Source organism: Mytilus edulis, chromosome 7 (assembly GCF_963676685.1).
Source record: "Mytilus edulis chromosome 7, xbMytEdul2.2, whole genome shotgun sequence".
NCBI lineage: Eukaryota > Metazoa > Mollusca > Bivalvia > Mytilida > Mytilidae > Mytilus > Mytilus edulis.
The window spans coordinates 33,463,220-33,473,726 of NC_092350.1; the positions used below are offsets into that span (position 1 = coordinate 33,463,220).

The 10,507-nt window shown below is 32.8% G+C and overlaps 2 protein-coding genes across 2 annotated transcripts; one reads left to right on the forward strand and one right to left on the reverse strand.

Moving 5' to 3' along the window:
- The first annotated feature begins 1,149 nt into the window (after positions 1-1,149).
- On the forward strand, positions 1,150-4,082 carry LOC139483094 (myosin heavy chain, striated muscle-like). Its single transcript, XM_071267127.1, has 3 exons — positions 1,150-1,570; positions 2,606-2,681; positions 3,665-4,082. The coding sequence occupies exons 1-3, from the start codon at positions 1,150-1,152 to the stop codon at positions 4,080-4,082; spliced, it is 915 nt and encodes a 304-aa protein (XP_071123228.1).
- Positions 4,083-6,572: 2,490 nt separating this feature from the next.
- LOC139481289 (myosin heavy chain, striated muscle-like) lies at positions 6,573-10,259 on the reverse strand. Its single transcript, XM_071264477.1, has 2 exons — positions 10,119-10,259; positions 6,573-8,080 (listed from the first exon to the last, which is right to left on the reverse strand). Exons 1-2 carry the CDS (start codon positions 10,168-10,170, stop codon positions 6,831-6,833), a joined length of 1,302 nt encoding a protein of 433 aa, XP_071120578.1. The 5' UTR covers positions 10,171-10,259; the 3' UTR covers positions 6,573-6,830.
- Positions 10,260-10,507: the final 248 nt, after the last annotated feature.

Here is a 10,507-nt window from a genome sequence, read left to right on the forward strand (position 1 = left end):
ATCCTTATCATTAATTCAACTTGGGGCTACAGCTGCAAGCATCTGTATTTGGCTATTTCGATACAAAATTTTTAGTCAATCTATGAAAAATTATCTCAATTCCAAGTTTCAAGATTTAGCTAGTCTTAATAGAGTTATCTCCCTTTGCATATGGAGATAGAACATTATACATTATTGGTTTTTAATTGCAGTTGTATAAGTCCCCAGTTGCCATATTGTAAATAAATGCATATGCTTTTAGATTCTTGAATAAATAATAGTTTAGTACTTAGTCTTTGTATATATTAGTACACTTCTCATCACACTTACAGTTATTAAACTACAGACATGTGTCCTTTAGATTGAGGTTTGGGTTTATGCTTATGAGACAGCAACTCAAGGCAGAATTATCATTCTGTGTTAAAGAGTGGTACGGGTAAACGAAAGAGACATTAATTTGGTATTAGATATAACCACTTTATAATACATCAAAAACAAGTGAAGTCATAAACTCTTCACATTGAATAATCCGCGAAGCGGATTATGTTAAATGTGAAGAGTCAAAAATTAATTTTATGGGTCAATAAATTCAAAATAAATTATTGCCATTCATTATAAATAAATTTCTATCAAAAATAAAGCTCAAAGAACTTTTTATATTATTTATATTAACAATAACAACGTACGTACACACATGTTAGCGTATGAATACACAACTTCAGAGTGGGCGTGTCGCCGTAAAATTTGACAACATTGAAAATAAAACTAATACTTTTAACCAATCAGACAGTAAATACACCAAATTTATTTATATGTGGTTATTCAAACAAACAAACAGAGAGACGAAAATCATTCAAAATGTAGAAATTACGAAAAGAACGAAGATAACCGATATACCATAGGGAACAGCATCCAAAATACTACTTGGTGAGAAGAAGAGAATAAACGTATGATTACGATTTAATTTTTCACCTTTTGTGCAATTTATTTGAAGACAGCACTAAAAATAGAACATTACACCTACATATAATATATAATGAGAACAATTCACTAAGTCAAACAATGTAATTTAATGTGTGAGGTGTTACAATCGGTCATCGAAATTGGACTTTGGACCTTGTTGACCACTTGACCATACGTTTACCTATAATTATAAAACGCATATACATAATGTCATTTAGTGAAACACGTCAGCTCTTGGAGGAGAGTAGAAAGATTGAGGAAGAAAATGGGGAGAACCAAAGCGTACCCCTACTTTTGAACACCTTTATAAACCTAGTATCAAGCATTGATAAAAGATTACAGTCGGTAGAAAAAGGCATTGACAAATTTGGTGAAATAAAAAATATTATTTCATCTCTGACAAGTAGAGTTATTACAAATGAAAAAGGCTTACAAACATGTCAAGGCAAAAGAACCGAACTTGAAAACAACATACAAGGAGTAGCGAATTCATTCGATAACCTAATCTCTCAATGTGATAAAAACAAGAGTCTCAATGACAAGAATTCCAGTGAAATTGACAAAACCAAAACAAGCATAAATAAGGTTTCCAAAGACATTTCTGAAATAAATTCACAAGGTAGAACAGGTTGGTCTAATTCAAAGAATAACTAAAAAAACAATGATAACAAAGTTTAACTGTTCAAATATAACTTGTTGAAAAAAGAGGGACGAAAGATACCAGAGGAACAGTCAAATTCATAGATCGAAAATAAACTGACAACGCCATAGTCAAACAAGAAAAAGACAAACAGAATAATAATGGTACACAAGACATGTCTAACATAAAAAAAAAACAAACACTAAGCAACACAAACCCCACCAAAAAAATGAGCAAGTGCTCTGGAAGGGTAATCAGATCATGCTCCACATGTGGCACTCGTCGTGTTGCTCATGATCTCAAAAACCTGGTAAATAGTCTAATTTGTTAGGCCACATTCGTAAAAAAGGAAAGGGATTGTATAAACGACATAGCGAACTTATCTGATATTATCTGTGAAACGTGTATTCCATAACGGTCAACCAACTCGTGATGGTGTCCGTAAAATTTACGAAAGGATATCGATGATCTAAACACTTGCTGAAACACTTGCTTCAAGGCTGACGAATCTACAGGGACCAAACTTGTAAAACTAGGGAACTGTCGCGGGGCAAGTTTATTCAGCGTAAAATTCGACATTTTTTTTTCTTTAATAAAGTGAAATATATTATCAGAGACATATCATACAATATATGTCTCTGATATTATATATCACCCTACAAGCGTGTTTTCTTGATCAAAATTTGATTTAAGAAAGGAGTACGAAGAACATATGCATATAAGAAACCTTGGCGTATATAATACTCCCAGTGCGTACATATAAAAAAAATGTCTTTTCAAGACCATATAATGAAGGAATACAGACTAACGGAGTTGCGTTATATATAATATACGCATTGTTTTTTGTTTTTTTTTTATCGTATTTTGCAAAAGACATTTTAAGAATTCAATATATGAATACATTACAGTAATCCCGATAGACTCTTCTGATATGATTTCTTACTTATCCTCTTCATTCCCAGTGGGCATAAGGCCATATTCTGATTAGAATAATTCTGATATTATCATTCTACAACATTAAAGCCGAATTTGAGATTGACCGGTTACTGCATATAGTTAACGCATCATTTGAGGTTTTTCGCTACCCTCGACGTCGCAGGTAAGTTACTGAATTAAAGTATCAATGCCTTATTTTAACCTGTTTTTTTAGTATTCGTTTTGTCATCTGATAAATTAATGCTTAATATAGATGTACAGTTTTCTTTGCTTTCAAAATAATTGTGTTTGGAACCGTCGCCCCGAAACTTGTCAATTATTGAAAATATTAATTATTTAGAAAACAAAAAGGCCTGGAATGATGTTATGTTTATTCAAATCCATTGTCCTATATGAGGTATATGTAAAGTTGTATTATTTGTTTCATCGTTTATCAAGTCATACCGGCTAAGAAATTTGACCTCTTTATTTTAGTAATATACACGTAGATAATTAAATATATTAAACTTTCTCAGCGTGACTTTATTTGATTTAAATTTTCATTGATTTTACATATTTGTAAAGCTGAAGCTTTACAACTATTATGATTGACTTTTGCAATAGATAAATATACAAGAAACAATATTAAACAAAGAATATAATTTTTATGTAACAAGAAATCTTTTACAAAACAAAGACAATCAACAAATCAACATGAAGACAATACTAAACGAAAACAAATGCATTCTGTCATAATAAATAAATTAAATAAACGAGACCATTTCAAGTATTGAAACGTATATGTACATTTATATTCATTAGCATGTCTGTATTAGAAAGCTTCATGTACACGCATTTGTTCAAATTCCGCACTTATCTACACAAAACGATTAAAAAATTTAGGCTTCATACTTTTTTCATAACTCTATAGGTATATTCATGATAACTATTGATAACATGTAATATCAGGCTATATTTTTTTCCAGTTGTTATACATGCTGTAAACTCTGTTCCCTTGAGTTTAGACAATATTTAAGGGAAAAAGGGAAGCTGTCCCGTCCGTTAAAGCCGTCAACGTAAATTTAGAAGATAGTTTTAGGAAAAAACGTGAAGCTGTGCCGTCTGTCAAAGCCGTCAATGTCGATTTAGAAGATGAGATGGTTTAAGAAAAAGACGTGAAGCAGCACCGTCTGTCAAAGCCGTCAACGTTGATTTAGAAGATGGTTTGAGAAAGGAACGTGAAGCTGTACCATCTGTCAAAGCCGTCAATGTCGATTTAGAAGATGGTTTAAGAAAAAGACGTGAAGCTGTACCATCTGTCAAAGCCGTCAACGTTGATTTAGAAGATGGTTTGAGAAAGAAACGTGAAGCTGTACCATCTGTCAAAGCCGTCAATGTCGACTTAGAAGATGGTTTAAGAAAAAGACGTGAAGCTGTACCATCTGTCAAAGCCGTTAACGTCGACTTAGAAGATGGTTTAAGAAAAAGACGTGAAGCTGTACCGTCTGTCAAAGCCGTCAACGTAGATTTAGAAGATGGTTTGAGAAAGAAACGTGAAGCTAGGAGTAATATTTATGCAAGGTAACTGTTAGTTTTCTCGGTTGAATTGATTTTCATTGTTATTTCGGGGCTATCATAACTATATGCGGTCTCTTTTGGTGAGTTGTCTCATTAGCAATTATACCACATCTTCTTTTTTTATATTATTTGAACAACAACATACTTTCACATGTTTTGGAGCCTTGAGGGGTTATCGTTTAATTGTTGCTGTATATAATATTTGTTGTTCATTCATATATCGTACCATACATCTAATTTGTAAACATTTGAGGGTAGAAAAATCCAAGTAAAATTTGAATGGCAGCGTACAGCATCGTAGAAAAAATGTCCTGTTACGACAAATCGCAAGTTGTAATTTGGTGAAAATATCTTGCCAATATACCTAATAGTTTCCAAGGAGCAGCATGTACAAGTAATAAAAAAAGTTAAAACATGACTTTGGCTTCGACCTTGGCGTCATTATCTCTTTTGTGGACCCATGACCATGATGACCTCACTTTTGATTTATGAAAACTTTTACATTTCACTTATGTCGAATACATAAATTGAAAACCCTCTTATATGGAATCTTCAAAAATATTCTTTTCAACCTAAAGATAAACACGGTAAAATAATTTTGTCATGATCTTTTATGGTTGCGAAAAAGTATGGCGCACAAGAAACGCAGTGTTTTGGGAGATACATGTAGATCTTACCAAGTTGTTCTTCCTTTATTCGGTTAACCAGTGTCATTTTCAAAACAACAATGCAGCTCATGAAAAAAAAAATTGGCAGTTGAAACAAAACCAAAATCAAGTGTGTCAATAGTTATGAAAGGTACCAGTATTATAATTTAGTACGCCAGACGCGCGTTTCGTCTACATAAGACTCTTCAGTGACGCTCATATCAAAATATTTATAAAGCCAAACAAGTACAAAGTTGAAGAGCATTGAGGATCCAAAATTCCAAAAAGTTGTGTCAAATACGGCTAAGGTAATCTATGTCTGGGATAAGAAAATCCTTAGTTCTTCGTTGTGTAAACAGGAAATTTATAAAAATGACCACATTATTGACATTCATGTCAACACCGAAGTGTTGACTACTGGGCTGGTGATACCCTCGGGGACTTGTAAAATTAGTGTATTATTCTTGGTTGGTATCGTTTGATGTATTTTTCAATATATTTAGTAATGACTTTCTTCTGCACTGATGGAGAAATGCTGACATATACGAGAATTATAAGTAATAAAAGTGGGTTAGTCAGTTTCGATTTTAGTGTGGAGGCACTAGACTCTTGTGTGAACCTTCTGTACAAATCTTTATATTTAAAGGGTATGTGTGGTGGTATGCAGGTGTGTTTAGTTTTAAGTTCATAACTTGTACAAGTCTTCATTCTTTGTCTCAAAATGAAGTGTAAATGATAAAATGACTGGAATATAACTTTTTTGAAAACAAGATTTTTTCTTCAGCTATTGTGAGAAATAGGTTTTCTGTATCTGAATAATAGCATCATTTGGCAATACAATACACGTATGAGACAAACTTCACCTAATCTTGACATCTTGTAATGGTTTTTAGATCAGCATTTGATTTTCGTGAAGAAATTTGATACAGAAATTATAAGTGATGGAGTATAGAGTTAATATCCGTCTGCTGGAGTACATCTGATATGACCCTATTTTCCATTTGTTTTTATCAGAGATCTAGTTTTGTGATTAAATAGTTCATAAAAGAGAGACGAAAAATACCAAAAAGGGTCATTTGAACTTGTAAGTCGTAGATAAACTGCGATCCAATCGCAAAGAAAGACAAAGTATACAAAACGTAAGAAACATGAAGCCCAACAAAAACCGGGATGATTTTATGTGCTCCGGAAGGGTAAAGAGATCATGTTCCAGTTGTGACACCCGTCGCGTTGCTCATTCAAATATAACCCCGGTGATAAGAATAATGGGGATGGTCTAATTCAAAGAATAAATAAACAATGATAACAAAGTATAACTCTTTAAGAATAATTTCCTGAAATCTAACTTGTTGAAAAAAGAGGGATGAGAAATACCATAGCTCGGTTATTCTTATATAATATTGAATATTTAAAAAGTACTAGCACATTCCCTCGACGTCACAGGTCAGTTACTGAATTAAAGTACCAATGCCTTATTTCTAGTTTGGTGTTTTAGTATTCGTATTGTGTATGGATCCATTGCCCCGGAACTTGTCAATTGAAAATATTAATTATTTAGAAAACAAAAAAGCCTGGCATGATGCTATCTTTATTCAACGCCATTGTCCTATATGAAGTATATGCAAAGTTGAATTATTTGATTCGTCGTTTATAAAGTCATACCGGCTAAGAAATTGAACTTCTTTATTTTAGGTATAAACATGTAGATAACAAATTTATTAAAACTTTCTCAGCGTAACTTTATTTGATTTAAAATTTCAATGATTTTACATATTTGTAATATCTGAAGCATTACAACTCTTATGGTTGACTTTTACAATAGATAAATATACAAGAAACAATATCAAACAAAGAATATAATTTTTATATAACAAGCAATCTTTTACAAAAGAAAGACAATCAACAAACTAAAATAAAGACAATATCTAACGAAAACAAATACATGCTGTCATAATAAATAAATTAAATAAACGAGACCACAAGCATTGAAATGTAAACGTACAAATATACCCATTAGTATGTCAGTTGAATTAAAAAGCTTCATGTACACTCATTTATTCCGCACTTATCTACACAAAACAGTTTAAAAAATAGGCTTTACTCTTTTTTCACAAACCATCTTCTAAATCGACGTTGACGGCTTTGACTGACGGTACAGCTTCACGTTTCTTTCTCAAGCCATCTTCTAAGTCGACGTTGACGGCTTTGACAGACGGTACAGCTTCACGTTTCTTTCTCAAACCATCTTCTAAATCTACGTTGACGGCTTTGACAGATGGTACAGCTTCACGTTTTTTTCTCAAGCCATCTTCCAAATCAACGTTGACCGCTTTGACAGACGGTACAGCTTCACGTCGTTTTCTCAAACCATCTTCTAAGTCGACGTTGACGGCTTTAACTGACGGTACAGCTTCACGTTTCTTTCTCAAACCATCTTCAAGGTTGACGTTGACGGCTTTGACAGACGGTACAGCTTCACGTTTCTTTCTCAAACCATCTTTCAAATCGACGTTGACGGCTTTGACAGATGGTGCAGCTTCACGTTTCTTTCTCAAACCATCTTCTAAGTCGACGTTGACGGCTTTGACTGATGGTACAGCTTCACGTTTCTTTCTCAAACCATCTTCTAAATCAACGTTGACGGCTTTGACAGATGGTACAGCTTCACGTTTTTTTCTCAAACCATCTTCTAAGTCGACGTTGACGGCTTTAACTGACGGTACAGCTTCACGTTTCTTTCTCAAACCATCTTCTAAGTCGACGTTGGCGGCTTTGACAGATGGTACAGCTTCACGTTTCTTTCTCAGACCATCTTCTAAATCGACGTTGACGGCTTTGACAGATGGTACAGCTTCACGTTTCTTTCTCAAACCATCTTCTAAATCAACGTTGACGGCTTTGACAGATGGTACAGCTTCACGTTTTTTTCTCAAACCATCTTCTAAGTCGACGTTGACGGCTTTAACTGACGGTACAGCTTCACGTTTCTTTCTCAAACCATCTTCTAAATCAACGTTGACGGCTTTGACAGATGGTACAGCTTCACGTCTTTTTCTTAAACCATCTTCTAAATCAATATTGACGGCTTTGACAGATGGTACAGCTTCACGTTTCTTTCTCAAACCATCTTCTAAATCAACGTTTACGGCTTTGACAGATGGTACAGCTTCACGTCTTTTTCTTAAACCATCTTCTAAATCGACATTGACGGCTTTGACAGACGGGACAGCTTCACGTTTCTTTCTCAAACCATCTTCTAAATTTACGTTGACGGCTTTAACGGACGGGACAGCTTCCCTTTTTTCCCTTAAACTATTGTCTAAACTCAAGGGAACAGAGTTTACAGCATGTATAACAACTGGAAAAAAATATAGCCTGATATTACATGTTATCAATAGTTATCATAAATATACCTATAGAGTTATGTTATACTTCTTTTGTATTTAGTTTTGCATATCCATACTTGTTACTTTCTTTTATCACAAAAAATATTTGTTCTGGTTTATAATTTTATCATTTAATCATCTGTTCACTAATTAAATTCAAAGTATATTACAAAAACGTTAAAAATAATGATGAACAATGTTTATTTGTCTATATGCCCTTAATATATTTCAAGTACAAAATGTCCATTTCAAATTTTGATATCAAATCTAGTATTGCTGTTCTATTTAAACATATAATATGGTTGTATGCACATTTTAAAAGTAGCGTTATCTGGAAAATGTAAACAGTACTAATTTCATAAAAGAAAAAAGCGTTTTTGTCGATTTCCCTCATCAGGAACGCCTAAACCTAAACATTTATAAGCCAGGATTCCAGTTATTCTAAGTACCATTTTGAGATATATGACACAAAAAGAATACAACAGGATAGCGAAATTGATAATCGGTCAATCTTGAATGAGGGAATCGGATCTTTTATAGTTTATGGATGATTTTTGAATATTTGAAAATATATGATGTAAATCATTTCAGTACCGACGAACTTCTGAACTGATTATATATCGATATCCTCGAGGACTGCATGTAACATTCTAAAAGCAGCGATTCTGAACCAGTATTAGTGCTAGTAAATGAAGTAAACGTGTCATAATTTCGTTCACTTTTTACCGTTTTCTTGATATAAACGCTTAATCTTAAACGCCCAAAACCGGATCATTAAAAAGACAGAGATGAATGAGTACGCACAAAAGGTAAGAACTCTACTCTTTGGTGTTTTCTTGTGGAGATTTTTTTTTTTTTTAGACATACCACACCTTCTTATTTTTATATGCTCTCAACATAGGACCTAATTAGATTTGTTTTCAGTACTTTAGAAATATATTTCTAAAAAAAGGTTCCATGAATAAGAAGCTTTTACAGTGACAATATTAATCAAAGTATTATAAACAATGATACATAATAATACACAATAACGGGGTGGGGTAGGTAAATGCATTAAACAGTGCAAGGCAATGCTATGCATGTATAGAATGACCTATACAATTATTCAACATTACCGTTAGAAATGATTCTACTTACACTCACCAGATGTTCCTGTCCCAATTCCAAAGATCGATTAATGAAAAATATGTAACGATAGTTACGTCAAAGCTGGATCCCATATTAACCGAGAAGTTATGGGAATGTTAAAGATTTAATATACCCATTCTTACAAAATTGTAAAGCTCCATAAGAGTTGGATACCTCCGCAAAGTTTGAATCGGGTACGCGGTGTGTTACAACTTTGTTTATTTAAAACAATGAACAAAGTGTTCTCATCATGAGGATTTACTTTAAAACAAAATCCTATAACGTACACGTTTTTAACTTGTTTTGATAATACTTCTGATAACTAACGGTATTGACAAACCATTAGTGAACTCAAATTTATGCATCACTTTTCTACGTTCTCGAATTTATGAATTTACCTTCATTTTTGAGGTAAAGTTGCACGTATGAAACAATATTTTTCTCTCTATTAGTTTGAGATGAAGAAGAATCCAAATGTTTAATAAAAAAAAATCAACAGAACCATAAGTAAGCCATTAGAAAAAAAAGAAATAGTAAAAATCCGTTTGCTTAAAATAAATAAACAAGAAAGAATTGCTTTTTAATTAGTAAAATTGACTTACTGAAACAAATTTTCCGAGTATTTTTCTTTTGTTTCATCGTCGAACAATTTTGTTTTAGATACCGAGAAATCATTTATATATGCTTTGGATTTCAAATATTTTGGCCACGAGCATCACTGAAGAGACATGTATTGTCGAAATGCGCATCTGGTGCACGAAAATTTGAAAAAAAAAGAAAATTGGTACCGTTAATTTTATTAAGCTTTTGACCAATTGTTCTTTTAATCTGTAAATGTTCTTTTTTAGTAATCATTGAAAATGACAGTCAAAATATACTTACAAATTAGAATAGCACAGAAACAAAGAAGTGATCTGGAATTCATGGTTAACATATTAGAGACGGTAGAGTAAAAAGCAGTGTTAAATCAGTCACAATACACTGTTTGTCTTGATAAGTTGATTATGGTCAATATTGGTAAAGTTTATACCTTTATATACAACATTTCTACCGAAAAAACACGGATTAAAAACAGGATGATTAATTACACACAAGATGTTTAACTACTTAATTGGTATTTCTGTGAAATTTTAATCGCGTGGTTCTACGAAATAGTAATGCTTTGATTTATTGCTTGATGTTGTTTTTGTTTACATATACGACTTTCCTTATTACTGTTTTTAAACATCCCTGACATCCTTGTTACTGGTGATGTGTTTTGACAAATATAT

Excerpts from the sequence above, each read along its gene's own strand:
- LOC139481289 (XM_071264477.1), bottom strand. The coding sequence starts at position 10,170 with ATGTTAACCATGAATTCCAGATCACTTCTTTGTTTCTGTGCTATTCTA. Across the intron at positions 8,081-10,118 it reads TTTCTGTGCTATTCTAATTT|TTGTTATACATGCTGTAAAC; the intron begins GTAAGTATATTT and ends ATTTTTTTCCAG.
- LOC139483094 (XM_071267127.1), top strand. The coding sequence starts at position 1,150 with ATGTCATTTAGTGAAACACGTCAGCTCTTGGAGGAGAGTAGAAAGATT. Across the intron at positions 1,571-2,605 it reads AAATTCACAAGGTAGAACAG|CCGAATTTGAGATTGACCGG; the intron begins GTTGGTCTAATT and ends ACAACATTAAAG. Across the intron at positions 2,682-3,664 it reads CGCTACCCTCGACGTCGCAG|AAAAAGACGTGAAGCAGCAC; the intron begins GTAAGTTACTGA and ends AGATGGTTTAAG.